Source organism: Euleptes europaea, chromosome 7 (assembly GCF_029931775.1).
Source record: "Euleptes europaea isolate rEulEur1 chromosome 7, rEulEur1.hap1, whole genome shotgun sequence".
NCBI classification, from domain to species: Eukaryota; Metazoa; Chordata; class Lepidosauria; order Squamata; family Sphaerodactylidae; genus Euleptes; species Euleptes europaea.
Window position 1 is genome coordinate 71,773,219 of NC_079318.1, and position 21,049 is coordinate 71,794,267.

The 21,049-nt window shown below is 42.6% G+C and overlaps 1 protein-coding gene across 1 annotated transcript; it reads left to right on the plus strand.

Moving 5' to 3' along the window:
• Nucleotides 1-230: 230 nt before the first annotated feature.
• Nucleotides 231-11,201, plus strand: PEX13 (peroxisomal biogenesis factor 13). Its single transcript, XM_056852693.1, has 4 exons — nt 231-340; nt 5,269-5,969; nt 8,520-8,645; nt 10,712-11,201. Exons 1-4 carry the CDS (start codon nt 288-290, stop codon nt 11,008-11,010), a joined length of 1,179 nt encoding a protein of 392 aa, XP_056708671.1. The 5' UTR covers nt 231-287; the 3' UTR covers nt 11,011-11,201.
• The last annotated feature ends 9,848 nt before the right edge of the window (nt 11,202-21,049 follow it).

Consider the following 21,049-nt stretch of genomic DNA (forward strand, 5'->3'; position numbering starts at 1 on the left):
TACTTAAAGACAGATGGGTTCACATTCTAGCTGTATCTGAAGAAGCGAGCTGTGGCTCACGAAAGCTCACACCCTGCCAGAAAACGTTTTTGTTAGTCCGTAAGGCGCTCCTGGACTCTCGCCCTTTCCTACCCCTCTGCAGTTAGCGCGAGAGAGCGGGGCCTCGGTCAGCCAGCCGCAGCCAGAAGTAGTCGATCGACGGAGTGGACTTGGCGGCGGGGGCGATGAGCTCGGCGCTCGATTGAGGAAGCGGAGGAGACGACGCAGCTCAACGGAGCCGCCGCGCGATGATGGCGGCCAACCAACCTCCGCCGCCCAAGCCGTGGGAGAATAGGCGCCTGTGAGTGGCGGGTCGGGGGTGGGTAGGTGCGGGGGGGGGGAGGAAAAGCAAACCCGACGAGCAAAAACTGAAACGAGGGTAGCATTCCCGTTGCCAGTCGTCGGTGGGGGGAGGGAGCTGCAGTCACCGTCTCCCCCCCCCCGACACACACATCTGGGAGAAGCCTTTTCTCCTCTTGTCCCTCATACTTAGCGAGGGGGGTGTGTGTGTGTGTCTTAGGTCTGTTTATTTCGTACTTTTGTGGAGGATATGCCTTCTCTTTCACTACCAGGCAGTTTGCTTCGGCAAACTGTCTGGCCACACACGCACGCCCATCTCTCTTAGAGCAGGAGTTGGGGGGGGGGAGTTGGGGGGGTTGGGGACCCCTGGGGGGTGCAGAGATATTGCAGGGGCTCCGCGAATCCATAGGCGCGCTGACATTTTGATCTTTTTGTCATTACATATATTTTTTTTTAATTAATGAATACTAATAGTACAACTACTATCATATGATGGGCGTGCAAATTTTTTTGATGTTTTTAAACAACTATTTACATTATTTATAGTCCTCATACTTGAAAAATATGATATTGCAAGGCGTCCTCACGCTTGAAAAGGTTGGGAAACTCTGCCTTAGAGGCTTCTCCCAAACTCCCCATGTTTGGATCTAGGGGAGGCAAGGGAGAATCTTGTTCATCAAGGAGGGGAGGGGGCAGACCCCTTTCCCCCCGAAACTTTGCTTCGCAAATTAAAGTTGGCGTGGTTCATTGGGGAGAATGTAGGACTGCTGAATGGAACTGTGTGTTATGTTAAGTGCTGTCAAGTGGAAGTACCTGGGTTCAATTCTTTTGCTTAGCCCGGAAGTTCGATGACAGTCACCCGTAAGTTCGATGACACTCACGGTGCTATCCCAAGCAGTTTTAAGCCCTTTTGAACCCACTGACTTCAATGGATTTAGAACTCTATTTAGGATTGGACTTCGACTCTCTTAGTCTGGCAGTGCCCTGACCTGGATGGCCCAGCTAGCCTGATCTCGCCAGATCTCAGAAGCAAAGCAGGGTTGGCCCTGGTTAGTACTTGGATGGGAGACCACCAAGGAATACCAGGGTCTGTTATACAAAGGAAGGCAATGGCAAACCACCTCTGTTAGTCTCTTGCCTTGAAAACCCTACCGGGTTGCCATAAGTTGGCTGCGACTTGACGGCACTTTACACACACAGCCTGGCTTCAGTTTACATGGTTGTTGTGAGAAAGAAAATGGGGGTAGCTGCTTGGAGGAAGGGTGGGGTGAAAATGTGGTAATGCGTTGGACGAAGCAGTGGGTGCACTCTTTCTACACACAGGCTTCTTCTCCCTAGCCCCCAACCCCAGCTTTTACAGGGGACATTGTGTACATTGATGCTATTAAATTCCACACTCTTCACTTGAGCAGAATTTTCAATTAATAAGTGATTGTTAATACAGTGAAGATAATCTTCATGGTGAGACTTGTGGTGCCTGTAAACAGTAATACGTATACCGTGGCACATATTTTTATGGGCTACAGCGCTGAACAAAGTGGGCCCTAGCCCACAGAAGTTGAGGCCACACCGAATAAGATGCTACAAAACTCATTGTTGTTTTTGTTGCAGTCTGTCCCTCTGGAATTGTTTGTGAAGTCCTGAGAGTTAAGTTTTCTCTCAGAATATGGCCAGCAGTTAAATTGCAAAGCTTTTGCAAGAGAATTAATGTAATGTATGATGGAGAAGCCCACAATCAAGTTGTTAGACTTGTCCTCGTGGTGCACTTTGTGTGTGTGTGTGTTTGGAGCAGAGTTGGCATACCAAAACTTCATCGGATTATCTTCTGTAACCCACAATGCAATTTTATGCACAGTTATGCCAATCAGAGTTTATAGATTTTGGGGCTTAATTTTGCCAATTTGTATGCAGGATTGCATTGTACCTTGTATACTATGAACTGAAATAGCAATGTTAATTGAGATATTTGTGCAAGGATAAGTTTTAAAAGATATTCCCCTCCTCCCGTGCATTATTTGGACTGGATCTGGGTGCTCCCCCATCTCTAAACCCCATCTCTAAACACACAGTCCACAGCACCACATTCCTTTGCTGTCCTTTTTTGTTTGTTTGGCTATCTCCAGGTGCATTCCAACATGCAGGATGATTTTTTGCTAGTGGATTCCCCCCCTCCATTAAAATCACAAGTTGATGCATGCATACGGTTGCAGTTATTGTAAATCTTATCCTTTTCCCTGCCTCCCACTTCTCTTCCCTGTTTTCATCAAACTGGGTGTGCTCAGTGTTTATCATGCTTTCCTGGGTAATTAAGGTTGCACAACATTCCTGCATTTGCTGCAATCCTTTCTGTGCTAATTTGAGAATAAGCCCCAATAAACTTGGTGGTACTTAACTTCTAAACAGACAGTCCTATGATTGACCAGTAGCAGTAGAGATAGTTTCTGGTGGCTTAAATTTATAACAGGTACCACTTAAACATGACTCCCCTTTTATACTTCATTTAAGCTTTTACTGCTTTATAAACCTAGCACTATTTCTTGATGACCGTTCTGTAAACTAAAGAGCAGCTACAGAGGGAAAAGAAACAAACAGCTTCTGGGTTGGGTCCAGACAGCTTTTTCGTTCAGTCTCACTCAATTCTGCCCCCAATTGCATCTCCCATCACACATGGGTTTCCCACCCCACTGGTAAAAGGGGACTCCTTCCTTTTTCACCAGCAGAAAAGCTGATTGGATTCAACCCACTGAGAGGCAACTGAGACTCTAGCTTTGTGGTCCCCTGAAATAACCCTGAATTTGCTGTACAAAATGTTGTTAGTGATGGGGGAATCTGATAGAAAGGCCTATAAAAGGCTAAGACATAAGATTAACCATAATGTTTTGCAAGGAACCAAAGAAATATTCTAACATATTCCAAATTAAACTAATAATTTTTATCCTGTTTGTAACAAATATGAGCACATTTCTGAGAAATAAGAGTACTTGGCAAAAGGGAATAGAGCAAGGCCCTGCCAGAAAGGGTCAGCTTGACATTCTAGTTTCTAGACACTATTAATTATGACTTAAAGGGGATTCCAAAAGTTCATGACAATAATAGCCTATAAAGGGGTCTGTAATTTAACAGTAGGTTGAGGGAGAGACTGGCAGTGTGCTAAAGTTCATGGACATATCTCCCTCCTTTCTGCGCAGAAGTCCTGTTACATGTTTTGTCTTGGTTCATATCTGCAATTGCTATTGCCTTGAATGCTGTCTGTTTCCTTGGATGCTTTATTGCGTTCATTAAAGTTTACCTCTAAAGTTCAGGGTCCTCTGAGTCTTTTTTCCTTAATTAAGAGAGTCCAGTTTGAGACACCCACCTCAGTTAGAAGTATAGATTGATGTATTTACTGATTTATTCTCACAGTGATCCCATGAATTACATCATTATTCCAGAGGCCATTATTCCAGAGGCCATTCTGGGGCAACTAGGCTGGAAAGCTTTACAAGTTACTTTCCTTCAGACCACAAACTATCTATGCATATCACAGATATTTCATATCAATGAAATGATATTGTAGGAGAGCAGGCTAATTAAAGTATCTATGGCAAGTCACTTTTGTGCACCTATTTGCAAGGCTGCGTCATTAGTTTTGCAAATTAAGAGTTTTGCAATCATATTTTTGTCCCAGTAATGACACAGTGTAGGTGTTAGTGTGTTCAGTACTCTGACTCTTCCAGGCAATCCAGTACTTCCAGCCTCGTTTAGTTTTTGGTATCAGGCATCTGGTGTGATCTGTGGAAGGCAAAATTGAGATGGGCGTTGCACAATTAACCTTTGAAATGAACTTTCAACTCAGCTTTATTGGATGTTCCCTTGTTGCATACAATCAGTCATAGAATCATAGAGTTGATCTAGTTGAGGGTCATCTAGTCCAACCCCCTGCACAATGCACAGAAGTCAGTTGCTGTTTACAGGTCATTCTGTTTGTATTTTAGCTACCTTTGAGCTTTGCACTACAAGGTCACAGACATGCTGAACTCTAATATTTCAGAGCCTTTGGGCACCCTCTTTACTATGTGTATGTGTATAAAGTTTGCCAACTGAGGACAGTACTTCATATATCTGACAAGCAGTGCAATACTAAGCAGAATTATACCCTGCTAACATCAGGGATCAATTAAAATAAATCTTTCAAAACAACTCTATGGAAATGTGAATCTCCAAATGTCCAATAGAATAAAAGCGATTTCTTCGGTCTGTGAAAGGAGACCAGGGAAGAACGTGCAGAACTTCCTGGCGGACACCATCCCTAAAGCAGAGCCACCACAGAAAAGATCCTCCTCCTGATCGTTGGCAACTTTACTTCTAAATGGAGAAATCAGAGCAAAGCCTCAGTAGTAGATCTTAAGGCTAGAGGGTGCAGGGGCTTACAGTGGAAGGTGGATTGCACCCAGACAGGACTGAAAGTTTTTAAACCAGGGTAATTCATGCTTGTTCAAGTGCTAAAGATTAACGCAAGTGTCTGTTACATATTAACCCTCCATAACCTATTACTGGGAGGTATTGTGTTGGGAACCTCAGCGGAAGAGCTGATCAGAAATGGATATTAAACACATATTTATTGCATAGCAAGAAATTATTTATAGTATTTGAAGGTGTTCATTTTAATAATATATTTGGTAAAGGATCCAGTTAAGAGGGATGTGCATAAGCTTGATTAAATTCGGCTTGTTAAATATATAGGGTTGTATTCTACCACTCCGCTCAGCTACGGCACATCCTGCCAACACCAGAGCTCTTCTGTCAGCAGCACATGCCATGTGCTGTTGGAACACACCACCCTTAGCTGAGTGGAATGGTAGGATGCAACTTAGAGTGCTTTGAGAAGTGCAAGACAGAGGATTATTCTAAACTTGTTCTGTGTGTTAATTGCGGATTTCTGAATTTTAGATCTGCTGATGTGACTGCCAACCAGTTGACTCGGCCTGGACAGCCCACCCTGATACGAATGCCCCCTCCAATTTTGCCAAGGCCATCTCAACAGGCAGGAAACAATACCCTGAATACTTTCAGATCAGCTTACAGCAGCTCTTTTTCTCCAGGCTATGGGACGTATGGAAATTCCTTTTATGGGAGCTACAGCCCTTACAGTTATGGATATGGTGGTTTGGGCTACAATCGGTTTCGAATGGATGACATTCCTACCAGCAGGTTTGTTCAGCAAGCGGAGGAGAGCAGCCGTGGTGCATTTCAGTCCATTGAAAGCATAGTACATGCCTTTGCCTCAGTGAGCATGATGATGGACGCTACATTTTCTGCTGTCTACAACAGTTTCCGAGCTGTTTTGGATGTAGCTAATCACTTCTCCCGGCTCAAAATACATTTCACAAAGGTGTTTTCGGCTTTTGCATTAGTCAGAACTATAAGGTTCCTCTACAGGCGTTTACAGAGGTTGCTGGGTATGAGGAAAAGTTCAGAGAATGAGGATTTGTGGGCAGAAAGTGAAGGAACTGTGGCTCGCATTGGTCCTGAGGACAAGTCAGCTAACTCTGCAAAATCCTGGCCTATTTTCCTGTTCTTTGCTGTTGTTCTTGGTGGTCCCTACCTCATTTGGAAGCTGCTGTCCACCTACAATGATGATGAAGAAACAGGTAAAGGGGATTTCTCTGATGATAGAAATGGAAGCAATGTGATAAGCACAATGTTTTCATCTACAAAGCTGCAGGGTAATAATCTGAAGTTAGAACTGTCTTAGTAAACTGATTTTTGCTATCCTGGAAACTGTCTAGCAGTCTTTTGGCTTCAAAGACAGCTACAGATGAGGAAATCTCTGGTTCAGGCTGCATCTTGCCTCAACCATGAACTCATGTGGCAATGTTAGGCAGTCCATTTATTAGTCCCAGCCCTGCTGTCTGTAATTTTGTAATAAAGTAGAGGATATTGACCTACCTTAGAAAGTTGTCAAGATTGTAACCAGGTAATATATGTGAAGTGATTTGTAAGAGAACTACATTATCATCTTTATCTGCTTGCATAAAGCTTTCAAGTTACAATTTTTCCCAATTTTGGCTATTTTTCCCTTGATTTCTGGAATGTGTACACAAGGAAGATTTTTGTATAACATTAAACAATTGTATTTAATAATCATTTAAAATCGTCATGCTAAGCAAGAAGCTGTTTAGCGACTCAGCAGAATGTATTGTCCATTAGTCAGCTCAAACTTGCTCACTGCTAATAGTAATATGTTAGTTTTGCAAATAAATCCACAGAAGTTACTGATTTAGCTGTCCACGCAGACCTCTATTGCTTGAGAAGCTTGGCAGCTGAAAGTAAAAAATCTAATTCACTGAAGCATCCCTTCCTTGGTTATCTGGTATGCTTCTTGCTTGCAGTTTACAAGCTCATTTACTAGCCCATGAGCTCACACATGGATATGTTAGTCATTTGTTACCTTACAAAACCAACTTTGGTAAAAATTGCCCTGGAGGCAAGTTTTCACTTGCTCCAGATTACTAGGTGGATGCTTTATTTATCAGGCTGGTATGAATGGCCTGATACAGATGTAATGTTGGCTCCCTGCACAGTGTGGATGGCAGCCTTAGGAATGTATGCTCCCTCCCTCTCCCATGTCTGGTGCCAATTCTTTCTTCCCTTCCCTTTTCATCCTTAACCATGCATCAGCATTGCAGCTGCACCAATTCTAGCCAGGCTTCCCATTTTAATTTGCAAACCCAATTCAAGCTCCAGGTTCAAATCCTGGGTATGACTGGTCCTTGGGATAGAATTAATGTTTACATGCATATATTAAATAGAGGCCTATTTTACTAATTCTGGCAAGGTGTATCATATTCACTCAAAATAAGTGGGGATGTGCAAGGATTGTTCTCTACTTGTAATTTAAGAGTTAAAATGATCATCTGTGAGCTGGAGAGAGGCTTCCTAGAATGTAATCAAGTGGAACCCCTTCTGGTAGCATTTATATGAACGAACCAATCAAGAGGTATAGGGCTATATTTTTGCAGTCAATAATTTAATTACATATGTATATATTGCGTTTCTTTGCTAGCAGCAAGCTCAAGGCCCTTTACAAACAATAAAACTATGTCGTACACCACATATTGCAAGGCAGCCTTTTTCCAATATAAAGCCAACAGAATAAAATAATCAGACACTGCCATCAAGGTATCCTACAGACTAGGTCCTGTTAAAACTCAGATAATTGTAGTTGGTGAGTAACCTCATGTAGGAAAAGATGGTCCTGCAGTTACGAGGGTCCCACCCCCCTTTTTGTCCACAAATGACAGCTATTGGATATCTCTGGGGACATTGGCTAGTAAAACAGTTTTGCAATACTAGCTTTTTTGGAGGAGGGGATTTCTGGGTAAGGCTGCTTGGGATAGTGCTAGGCTGAGAATTAAGAATTTGCTCAGTGTCCCCCTGGAGCTTAACTGGGATGTGAACTGGGTTTCCCCCATATTAACTCAGAGGCTTTAGCCCAGGGGTTCCCAGTGTGGTGCCTGTGGACATCATGGTGTCTGCTAACACCTTTTCTGGTGCCCGCCAAGTGTTTTTAGGCTTCTGATAGGCTATTGGAGATTTGATTTGCTGTGTATATTTTTTCAAATGTAGCATTGGCAGCAGCTGCCACCACAGCACAAGGATCTTCAGTGTGTGACTGATGTTAAGCTGTGGGAATCATTTTATGGCTGGCTCTGCATCCTGCGGCAGCCATTTTGAGGCTGCATCCACCATACTGTATCAGAATTCCAAAGGTGCTCACAGGCTCCAAAAGGCTGGGGACCTCTGTTAGCCACTTCATGAGAGCCATCATGGTGTAGTGGTTAAAAGCGGTGGACTCTAATCTGGAGAACCGGGTTTGATTCCCCACTCCTCCACATTGAACAGCAGATGCTAATCTGGTGAACCGAGTTGGTTTTCCCACTCCTACACATGAAGCCTGCTGGGTGACCTTGGGCTAGTCACAGCTCTCTTAGAGCTCTCTCAGCCCCACCTACTTCACAGGGTGTCGGCTGTAGCTTGGGGAGGGGAAGGGAAGGTGATTGTAAGCCAGTTTGATTCTTCCTTAAGTGGTAGAGAAAGTCAGTATATAAAAACCAACTCCTACTCCTTCTCCTCATCCTCAAGGCATTGTATTAATCCAGCTGAGTTATATTTACTTTTCACCCTTGTTTGTGGAACAGCTTCCGGTAACTGGGCAAGTGGAGAGGATGATCATATTGTTGGGAGAGCAGAGTATGACTTCAATGCTGCTTCAGAGGAAGAAATGTCTTTCCGTGCAGGTGAAATGCTAAAATTAGCACCCAAAGGTAAGGTAGTTCTGAATTATTGTGCATTTCCCCCTATATATATATATATATGTGGTGCTTTAAAATAAATGAGACATTTAGAAAAACATTTTTTGGCTCAACTTGAATATGCCATGAATAGTTGGGGAGCTTTGGAGGCAACCTGGTTAATCTCTGGGGTGTGGAACCATGTCTTTTAGCTGATCTTGGTAAAGGAATCTTGTGCCAGTATAATTGTAGAATAGGCCTACTGCCAATAATCTGATTGGTTATCTCAGACCAATATATTAATTTCAGCCTTCCTTCTTCTGTGACTCCTGGTCATGTGCTGCTGCTCTTTCTCTCTTCTGGGTATTTTCTTCCCCTTTTAGATTTCTTCCTCTGGCTGCTCATCTTAACTCTTTGGGGTTGCTCAAGTCATTCTCTCCTAGTATTGTCCAAGGCCCCTCTCCTCCCCATGCTCGCTGTCTTGATGATCTTGGTCTGTTGCCTTCTGAGTCCCCTGCCTCTTCCTTTCTACTCTCTCTTTCTGCCTGCCCTGTCTCTTTCTGGGACAAGGTCGAGTTTCAGCAAGGGGCAGTCAGAGACCCTTTAGCACACTGACTTTAGGTCAGGTCAGCTATTTGCTGCTGCACACTTGAGTATTATCACAAAATCTTTTGAAGCAATACAATACAGACCTTGAGTATAGATTAAAATAAAACTTATTTTGGTTTTCATGGCTGCTTTGAGCATACGGTATTTAGGTTGTAATTTGTAGAGTGGCCATAGCTCAGTGAGCAAAGCATATGCTTTGCATGCAAAACCCAGTCCCCAGCGTCTCAAGCGGTTGAGGAAAACCTCAACCACTTGAGAGGGAGCAACATTGGGTAGATGGACCGATGGCTGTGCTCACTATAATAAAGCTTCATATGCACAGTGCTGAACTTTAGGTCTTATTCCGGGTGTCCAAAATTGAGCTGTCCACTTCTTCTACTTTAATATGTAACTCAAGGATGTGTAGAAAATGTTTTTCCATTTCAAAAAATTGCCAGTCATTTTTAATCCTTCCCATTTTGAATATGAGACACTGTGTATTCTTAATGCTTTATTAAATACTGGCCTTTTCATCATTTAACTTAATTGTTATATCTCAGGTATCCTTCAGATGGGTTTTCACTGTGTTTTGAAAAACCTGGGAGTCCTGCACAAAATCAAGCAAAACTGGTCTTTGCTGAGTTTTCCAAATGCTTGGAGAACTCAGGCTTGGTTCAATGGTAATAGTATACTACTCAGAGATTAAGGATCCGGGGGTGGGGGTCCTCCACTTATGCGTGCTTTTCTCCTTGTGCACAACAGCTGAGGAATTGTTTTTTGCTTTTGTGGAAACCATCACTTGCTTTTTTGTCTAGGAGGCGAATGATGTCTTACACTTTCCTTGTGAATCAGGTTGTCAAACAATGGCTTATTCCCAGATTGGATTCCTGGTTTCCAAGGAAAAACACAAGCCATAGTTTGCCATCTTGTACATAATGGTAAACTATGGGGTAGACACAAAAGCAGAAATAATTCATTAGCTGGGCGTGTATAGGGAGAATGGGGAGAGAGTGCATGAATCTGAAGATCTTCCAGGCTAAGTAGTGGAATGACAAATTCATTTTTTTAATTTTAATTTTATTTATTTGTTTACTTTATTTATAGACTGCTTTTCTTAGCGAAATTCAGTGCGGATTACAAAATATTAAAACATTCAGTCAGTGTGAGGCATCCAGTAAACAATGCAATAGATCAAGGATTACAGAATTTTTAAAAACGCGAACAGAAAATTGTCTTAGACGTGACATACCATAAACACTGCAGAAAGTAGATGACAAAGGCAGTGCAGTAAAAGCAAAATTATATATGCAACAAGTACTGCAATAGATTACAATCCTATTCCCTTATAAAAGCTCCCTCCTGGACTCTCCATTATGTTACAGTTCTAACCCCTTTATAAAAATCCCCTCCTGAACATTTCTGCACAAATCGTGATGTGCTGTTATGTTTGAACTAAGCCAATGTGTCAGTATGCGTGAATTTGTAACTCAAAGTTTCTTTTTCGTTATCAGAACGGCAGCCCAAAATGCGTGGCTGGCTTTTGGCTAGCCGTGATGGCCAGACAACAGGACTTGTACCAGCTAATTATGTCAGAATACTTGGCAAAAGGAAAGGTAGGAGAACCTCAGGATTGGAGAAGATTATGGAACAGCAGCCAGTGTTTACCAACACAACTTCAGTTCAAGGAGCTACAGCTGCTGACACTTTAGAAGAGCAAGAAGCTGCCTTTGAGTCGGTGTTTGTGGAAACAAATAAAGGTCCTGCCACATCCGACTCTCCTGGGCTTGGTGAAGACAAACAGGATCTTTGATACATCTGAAGTTTTATCAAAGAGATTGGATTGTGCTTACCAGTAATATTGTAGGTAGCCATTGAATAGTGATGTAGTGGAACACTGTTGTTGACCGTATCCAGGTAACTTGCTATTCAAACCTGGAAGAGATATAGGGAACAACATTATTGTCCATAATGTTGTGCTTGGTTCATTTAATGTTGGATGGCTAGATTCAGTTAGCTGGTGTCAGTTTTAGTATCTCAGGCTTGGGCGAGTTTTAGAATGAAGAACTCACGGCATCAGGTGGTTCTTGACAGAAGCAGCAGTGCTTGCAGGTTCTAGAGATAGCTCCATGTTTAAATTCATTCCCTCACACTGAAGAATCCATTTGGATATGTTGTCGTGGTGGTGTATAGCAAAATTGAATGAAACGTGGTGTTTTCCGTGAATTTCTAAGCATATTATGAGGATTTTTCTTCTAAAGCTCAGAAACATAAGGCTAACAATTGGAAAACTGTTTGGCGGGGGGGGGGGGGATTTTAATACTTCTACCGGTATTAATCTTCTCCATAGCCCAACTTAAAATGAATGATAATCCAAAACTGGAAAGTACTAATTCTGATAAAATAATTGGAATCATGAGGGTTTTTAAAAAAATCAAAATGCTTCTTTAGGTCTCCTTATCCTCAGTTTTCACTGCAAGACAATTAGCATTCTCATAACTTTTAACATCATTACTTCCATTCACTTCTGAGCAATTTGGTTTCCTGCAATAAATTACAGTGCAGGTAGTGAACATTTAAAGTAGCAGATCTGGTAGTTTTGCTGGAGGGAGGTTTGCAAAACCAGCTAGAGTTGCTAAACTGATAATTGTGCTGAGAATAATGTTGACCTCTTCCTCTGTTTAAAATAAATTGAGCGGTGCAATGGCTTCTGGTAGAAAATGTTGAATTTGTTGTTCAATGAGATTAAAGTCACTGTGAAAAAGAAGAATGAAAAATTAGCCAAACCAGGACAATCCAATCTTGAACAAGCATGCTCATTTTACACTGACTGTTCAGATTACTAGAAATTGATGACTTTCTTGGCAGAAGGTCCTTTGTCAGGTGATGAAAGGGAAATTGGGGTGACTGAAATGTTCTAGGAAATTGAGGTAGGTATGTGTATGTATCTAATACTTGCTTTTTTAACAGGATAAATCTTTGTCCAGTCTATTGAAAATTCAAACTGGGAGACTTCTCAAATGTACTTTGATTCCACATCTTCTAACTTCTTAAATCCTTACACTTATGGTTATTTTTTCTCACAAAAGTGGGCCGAAGAATATTTGGTTAGGGGGGAAAAATCAGTATTAACTGACTAACTTTAAGCTTGTTCCTGGTCATATTTACTTGGCAGTAAATACCAATGCACTGGATGGGATTTATTACTTGGTAAATCTGTTTGGGATTGCAGTCTTTATCTTACTTTGTACTTGTTGGACTTTATTTAACAAATCACTGTAAGTGTCATACTATGCATATGATGAGGTAAGTATGCATAGTGAACCTTGGCTCTGATCCTTTGTATTAGGTTTAGTGGAGCCAGAATGAAAATGGTTAAGTTAAATTTTACTAAAGAGTTTATCATGAAGTTGGATTAACTTGTATAAGTCTATTAAATTTCACTGAAACTTGAGTAGAATAAATCTCTTATTCTGGGAGTATTCCTTTTACACTGCATCAACATTGGGATCAATATGCAGAGGAAGGCAATGGCAAACTACTTCTGTTAGTCTCTTGCCTTGAAAACCCTACTGGGTTGCCATAAATTGGCTGCAACTTGACAGCACTTTACAAGCACACTTCAAGCCATGCAATGTTCATTAATGGGCTGTTCCATAAAGATATTTCTGTGATGAAAATCAAAATGTCGGTAAATGTTTCCTGTTGTATTCCACCATCACTGCCAGTTGTCGTGAAAGTGTACTTTCGTCTGCAGTTGAGCACATTCCTTGTAAAATTTCTGCCACCTATGTCCAGTCATCTTGCAATTTAATACATTGACCTAAACATCTCAGTAAACCAAGGAGCCAGCTGGGCTCTGTGAGAAGGGACTAGGATGTTAGGAGTGATCATGTCAGCTGCCTGGGTCATTTCCATATTCCAGCGATTTATCAGAGCTTCAACAGTTTTGATAACAGGAAAGCTCTTAGAGTGATCAGGAAACCATCCAGATCCATCAGGCTGTGCAGATGAAGGACGTTAATGGGTCCCCACCTATGCAGGGGTTCTGAGAAGCCATATAACTTGGAGTCACTCAGAACAGAAGTCTTGACTTAATTCATCCATCTGTAAGGCCTGCCACATAAGTGGTGAATGTGGTACTTAGGGCTGTTTCAGAAGGCATGAGGTACTGAGCCACACTAATCAAGGTTGCATCTGCACGGATGTTGAAACCACCAAGGGCAATTCAGTACCATATCTGAGACTACCTTTCAAGTAGGGAGACTATTAAGCAATGATCTGGGCAGTCCACTAACACAGTCACTAATCTGCAATATGTCCCCAGTAGTAGGTACACACATAAAAAAATGGCCACAAAGCACTCTTTGGCATGATGAACTAGTTTTGCTGTTGTTTGGATCCCAGCCAAAGGCTGCTGAAAACACTGAAGACAGAACAGTACAGAATGGCATCTTGATTCTGTGTGCTTCTTGTGGAACTTCGGTCTATTTCCCCCTAAGGTAATCAGGTCTGTACAAGTACAGTGGCCAATGCTGTGGTTCAGAGATAGGGCATCTGCTTTGCATGCAGGTGATCTCAGGTTCAGTCCCTTGCACTTTCAGTTAAACGAATGTGCAAGACCTCCACTTGAGACCCTGGAAAGCTAACTACCAGTGAGCGTAGGCAATACTGGCCTTGGTAGATTAATGGTCTGACTCAATACAAGGAAGCTTCATGTGTTCAAGGTGGAGGCTTGTAGAACAGTGCTCCTGTACCTTTACAAATTCCATGCACCGAAAACTAGCATGTTCGGGAAAAGTTAGCTGGAACTTCTTTATATCTAGTTTTCTATGTGGAGGGAACTTTTTGCATGGAGGAGCATGCCATCAAGTGTTACCCCACCTGAAGTATAAATTATACTGTCCAGACACAAATTAACCACCTCATTCAGGCCTCAGTTCCACTGGTTTTCAGTTGCTGAACACTCTTCGTATTGTGCCCTAAAGCATATTCCCCTTGTCTCACCTTTTTAGACTTGATTTCTTTTTCAAGCTTTATTTTAAGAATGTGTGTTTTCTCTATAAATGTATTTAGTTCTCTCCTTAATTCATCCATCTGTTGTTGATGTTCCCTGCAAGGGAAGAAAGAAATCACAACAAACACAATCCCTTATGGCTACAAAGAGCAATCTGTCCAGCACCCTCAGCTCACACCAGGTCTCTGTCACGATCAGACAGGCCACCTACAATTAATTCACATGCCTAATAGATTTTGCTTATCATTTTCATTAACACAATATAGTGGGAGCTCGTGTTCTATTGAGACTGCAGCGAAAGAGAACAGTGAGCTCCAGCCTCAACACTGTGCTCTAAATTTCTCCAACTGATTCTAGTCCATCAAGCCAACTACTACACCACTCTGGTTCTCCATTTTAAATGAATGGGCGAGGTACGTTAGAAATTCAGGAATAAAAATAAAATATAAAGTTGAGTGTGATAAATTGTTGTAGAATTGCAGTGGCATTCATGGAAGATAGGCTGGGTGTAAGATATCAAGGGCACTCCAACAATGGGGGCATAGACAAACCCACTTACTCAACTAATTAGGCATATTCAAAACCACACAACACTAAAGGCTAGCCAATTTCAAAAGAATTCCCCCTCCCAATCACCCATACACAGGAGTTTCTGAACAGTCTGCTTAAATTCTATTGACTTCAATGAACCTTCAACATCCTAATGTCAGGAACTGCCGCCTTAGCTGCTGCACATGCAAGATTAGATTTACATGTAATTATTCAAAAGACACCGTTTTCAGGCTAGGAATGCACATTCAAACATTTTGCATGCATCGTACCGGGATTTTTCCTGGAAGGTATCAGAAATGTATTGTCTTAACTTGGCAATCTTTTCTTCTCTGTTCCTTATATCTACCGCTTTCTGTTTTTTCATTTCAAGCATAAGCTCTGCACGCTAATACAAGAAAGCAAGCAAAATTGCACTCCGATTAATAAATACTGAACAATATGTAAGGAAATCTTCGTATCTGAATGTAATTTTACTGTGAAGTGCCTCGAGGATCCAATCCAAGTGAACATTCAAGCAAGCGAGACAAGTTCTCCTTTTTGACAAACCTGTGTGTGCTGTTCTTGAAGTATTTTTGTATAGTGCCATATGGTTTCATCAAGCAACTGGATCTTCTCCTTCACTAAATGCTCTGATTCTTCCAATTGCTTTTCCGTTTCTTTCTGATGTTCTTTCTCTAACTCAATGGCTGTGTTATATTCAGCAGCCTGTTAAAAGTCCCCCCCCCCCAAGAAATCACATTAACCACTCATAGCCCAATCCAAGGCATGATTACTTAGAAGGAAGTACTAAAGGATCTAAGGATCTGTTAGCATGAGAGATGTTCTCCTCCAGCAGTTTCCTAGGTCTGGGATATCTGAATTGAGCATGGAGCACCCTTACTTGGAAAGGCTTCTCTATTAATCTCTAGTGCAGGGGTGTAAAACTGAATTGTTACGAGGGCTGGATATGACATAAATGTCACTCAGTTGGGCCGGGCCATGCCTTGCCGGCCCAGATTGAGAATGGGTGGGGTGGCTGTCTCAGATGACTCCTGGGCTGCATAAGAGCTCTCAAGGGGCCGAATTCGGCCCTCGGGCCTTATGTTTGACACCCCTGCTCTAGTGGCTTAAAATTCCTTTTGTTCACAACAGATCTGTGTCCTCACTTTAAAGTAATGAGGCAGCCTGCTTGCCCAAGGTTCAGATGTGTAGCAGAGTCTACGCGTGCCTCTAGATCAGGGCAAACATATTTTTAATCACCAGTGTTTCAATGTGTCAAACAAGAGGCTGCATATTTTCAACAGAACACTAACAGTATTTCCAGCCCAAACTTTGGTCATTTATGCATGGTTGCTTTAACCTCCTTTATTCCCCGTTTCAGCCAGGATCAAAGTAACCAGGGTTGGGGGAAACTGTATGCATTGGCTAGAATGATCAGGGACGAAACTGTGTTCTAATGGAGGCATGAGTACAGAAAAGTAGTCTCACAAGTTCAAATCAAGTCCCACCCCTTTAAATGCTGCTCTGTAATTGGCTTACCTCGCGAGAGAAGATTTCCTTCCCCCCAAACCCAACTGCCGCATAAAAAAGGATGTTAAGAACAACAAAACCCAAAGAAATCAGAAAGGGGGAGGGGAGAAATCCAAGCCTCGTTTAAAAAAAGCCTTTCTTTTGCTCAGAAAGAGCTCAGAGGAAGCAGGAAGCACTTGAATCCCTGTCTCTTTCCACACTGCTTTGTGATTGGCTGTGAGAGAAGCCAAACTTTGTGCTTCCCCTGTTTGGCTATCTGTATGCTGCCTTGAAGAGGGGTTTGGAAAAGGATGGGGCAAAGCTCAACCCGAGAAAGTAAGCTTGCTCAGTGATTCCGGAATGAGCCAGGATGAATGGTTTAATTTGGGCCAGAAGAGGAATGGGAAAAGCCAGGTTCATTTTGCATTGAAACAGGGTTGAGCCAACAAGGAATGAGGTAACGTGCATACAGAAAAATTTAATCGTGGCTGAAACGGAATCAAGGAGGTTAAAGCGACCATGCATAAATGACTTTTGTTTGCTTGGAAGTAAGTCTCACTGGATTCAACGGGACTTACTTCCTAATGAGTATATTTAGTATTGGCTTCCTATACTGTCTTCTGATATGTATGTGAACATGCAAGATTTTTAACTGTACACTTTAAAACATACACCGAATATGAGAAACACATATTTGAGAAAATGTGTGTACTTTACAGGGACGCTTACCAGATACCTGAGATTGGCTGGAGCTTTGAGAATGTACATGGGGACAAACTCTGGTGTGTAATATATAAAGCACCCCTTATGAGCATGGAAGTATATTGCCCTTTTTTATGCAGACAGGTGCAACCTGTAACTTACCAAACAAAGCAGCCCATCAGCCATGCACAGTGGCCTGGAGTTTGACAAACACCACCTTTTTCAGTAGATTTACAGACACTCTGGTAGGATCCCGCACATAACTCACGGGCGGCATTTGGCTTGGTGGATTAAAAGTTGTGGAGACCTAATATATACCAGTAAATTGGAATTTGCAATACCTGGTCTTTAGTTATTTTCATTAATCTTGATATAGTTGAATCCTTCTTTTTTAGGGTGCGCTTGAGTTGCAGATTTTCCTTTTGTAAGCTTTTAAAATTTTCCAGAATATTCTCCTCATTGCCTAAGGAAGCCTGTTTGGTTACAAAAGATTGGACACTGGTTATACAGGCATTGGACAAAAGATCGGACTCTGGTTATACAGGCATGGAAGATGCTAAACTATACACATACTTGATTGGACTCCAAGTACTGCCCGCAGAGTGGAGCTCATAGAGTGTGAATTCCTTGCCTTTCCACTTCTACTGCAGCTCACAGAGCCCCCGCAAATTCTGTTCCTGAGGGTCAAGAGAGGTTTGAGAATGGCATAGCAGGCAAAGTAGGAGGAGGAAATTGGAGGGAATCTGCTCCCAAATCTGCCAACGGAAGTGCTCTTTGATCAATGTAACTGCCACCTAAGATACAATCTATGGTCTCAATGAAGAAGATTCCTAACCCAGTTCAACTAAAGTGCATTTATCACAAAGTCAAAACAACCCTTTAGCTGTGCTTCGGCTATATGTTGGGACTCTGTTATATTCTGGTTTTTGTTTACTCTTTCCAATTTCTGACTCTGTTAATGGCCATATCTTAATATGCAGCTCATTACTGATTTGTCATAGATGTGAACATTCAAATGAGCAACATAAAATAGGAGTTCATTGGCTACAAACTCTCATGACTCCCATATGGAATTATTCAAAGGAGCTGCCACCATTCCAAAAAGATCACCGTATGGTAACCTTGCTTCAGGGCTCAAGTACATGATGTTGGGAGCGCCATTCATGGAACTTTCACTTCAGATATAGATCTGCTGTTCATACGAATCCATCTCAGCTGTTCATTTGAATCCACCCATAGTTTGTATCTCTTACCTGGATAGATTTATCAACATGTGATTTTTCTTTTGTCATGGGATCACTCCTCACTTTTACACGTGATTTTGTTTCTTGATTTCCGAGTGCCACACCAACAATGCAAGAGGGAACCCTTGATTTGGCACCCACATGTGTAAGCAATGAAGTTGAGCCACGATGTTTCAATGGCTCGGGAACTTTAAAAGAACATCCATTTATTTTCCGTGCTCGGCACTTTGCAAGGGGCATTATTTCTGTAGTCCTCAGCACTCAGGTAGGCTTGCCTATATAAAAGCTGGTTCCCAATACTCTGATGTGCTGTAGTGTGATAAAGAAATAAAAGGCCAAGGCGTTGGAATATAGACAGTACAATTGGTTCTGAATAGCTAGTCTTAACAGGGAGCAGGATGCAGGTTTAGTTCCCCACCCCAGTTGTGGCTCCACAATGTCTCCCATATGTCTCCTCTAATGTCTCCCACATAAGTGAATGCTTGCCATTCATTCCCATTTGGAAAGAGTTGTATTATGTTATACTTCTGAGAGCATTTGTCCTCACTGCCCTTGCCACTGAGTCACATGCCCTCACTGACAGGGTGGTGGTGCCATGTGTATCTGTGCACAGGGCGTGCAAAGACCACCCTCCCTGGGGTCTCTGAAACATGCAAAGCGCCCCTTTGGCACATGCCCTACTACCCCAGAAGAACAACTGAGTAACAGAGGGTTGAATGTGCAGAATGCTTATTCCTCACAAGCAAAGGAGCTGGGGTGGGGCTGTAGCTCAATGACAGAGCTTCTGCCTGTTCAATCCCTGCCAACTCTAGTTAAAATTATAAGGTAGTAGGTGATGTGCAAGACCACCACTTGAGACACTGCCAGTCAGAGCAGAAAGAAACTGCTGACCTTGACATAGCCCGACTAAGACAGATTCACATGAAATGCAAGCAGTTCCAATTGGGAATAAGAGGCAGGACTTGCCAACCTGACCTGAGTCTGCCCTGGCACCTCCAAAGGCCATACGGAACTATTTTGCATTTTGGAAGGACCTGCATGGGCTCAGAAGTTGCTGAATCTTTGTGAAAACATAACATTGGCTTGAGCGTCATCAGCTCAAGGACCTAGGGTTGCCAACTCCAGGTTCAGAAATGCCTGGTGATTTGAGGGTGGAGTCTGGGAGTGGGGTTTAGGGAGGGAAGTTGCATATACCATGCAGTCCACCTTCCAAAGCAGCCATTTTCTCCAGAAGTGGAATAAGTGTTTTAAATAAATAATAGATAAATACGTGATTTATGTAGTCTGGAGATCTTGAGCTTCCACCATACGGTTGTCAGTACCGGGTTGGGAAATACCTGGATATTTTGGGGGTGGAGTCTGAGGAAGGCAGGGTTTGGAGAGGGGAGGGACTTCAGTGCCACTGAGTCCAATTGCCAAAGAGGCCACTTTCTCCAGGGGAACTGATTTATGTCACCTGGAGATCAGTTGTAATCACGGGAGACCTCCAGCCACCTCCTGGAGGTTAGAACTCAAAGCAATACAAGCGAACAGAATGCCTAATAAGGCGACTCTAACACACAGAGTCATGCCATCATATTCCCTATTACTATGTATGGGTGTGAAAGCTGGACAGTGAAGAAAGCTGATAGGAAGAAAATAGATTCCTTTGAAATGTGGTGTTGGAGGAGAGTGTTACGGATTCCGTGGACTGCCAAAAAAACAAATCAGTGGGTTATAGATCAAATCAAGCCTGAACTGACCCTAGAAGCTAAAATGACTAAACTGAGGCTGTCGTATTTTGGTCACGTCATGAGACGACAAGAGTCACTGGAAAAGACCGTCATGTTAGGAAAAGTAGAGGGCAGCAGGAAAAGAGGAAGACCCAACAAGAGATGGATTGACTCAATAAAGGAAGCCACAGCCTTCAATTTGCAAGATCTGAGCAAGGCTGTCAAAGATAGGACATTTTGGAGGACTTTCATTCATAGGGTCGCCATGAGTCGGAAGCGACTTGACGGCACTTAACACACACACACAACACACAGAAATAAGATGCTTATAAGAGTATATTAGAGAGCAAAGACCCCCAACGGGGTAATCAAGGGACAAAATCCCTGTAAAGAGCAACACGGACAAGAGTCCTAATACAAAAGAGGGCACAAAGTGCTCACAATACAATGCATATATTACATCCAACAGGTAAGTATATCAAACAGTCACGGAAAATATTCTTTAAGATGTAATATATGCATTGCATTGTGAGCACTTTGTGCCCTCTTTTGTATTAGGACTCTTGTCCGTGTTGCTCTTTACGGGGATTTTGTCCCTTGATTACCCCGTTGGGGGTCTTTGCTCTCTAATATACTCTTATAAGCATCTTATTTCTGTGTGTTAGAGTCGCCTTATTAGGCATTTCTGTTCGCTTGTATTGCTTTGAGTTCTAGCTTCCTGTTTATACGAGCTGCCCCATTTTGATTACCACCTGGAGGTTGACAACCCTACTCCACCAGGAAGGCCTTCACGAGACAAAAGCGGGGTTGGTACTTGGTTTCCACTTTTGAAACGTATTTTACTATGTAATTTAAAGTAAGCAATTCATCTATTCTTATGGAAACTTATAAACTTATAAATAAAATGATTTTGAAAGTGAGGGCGAATAGTGGCCCGTTGAGGGACGCCAGGACAGGGCAAGTAGTGAGTGTGTGAGTTTGGGGGGGGGTAGCGTGACGTCACGACCAAGCACAGCTTGTCCCTCCTCCTCCAGACTCCCCCCTCCCTGTCACCGCCCAGCCCACTAACCTCCCCTCAGATCTCAGCCAGCGGCGACAGCAGGAAGCCGAGGCCGGTTGTTGCTAGGCGACCAGACG

Bases quoted from the DNA above. Each gene is read 5' to 3' on its own strand.
- PEX13 (XM_056852693.1), top strand. From the start codon at position 288: ATGATGGCGGCCAACCAACCTCCGCCGCCCAAGCCGTGGGAGAATAGG. The intron at 341-5,268 runs GTGAGTGGCGGG...TCTGAATTTTAG, and splicing joins CCGTGGGAGAATAGGCGCCT to ATCTGCTGATGTGACTGCCA. The intron at 8,646-10,711 runs GTAAGGTAGTTC...TTTCGTTATCAG, and splicing joins GCTAAAATTAGCACCCAAAG to AACGGCAGCCCAAAATGCGT.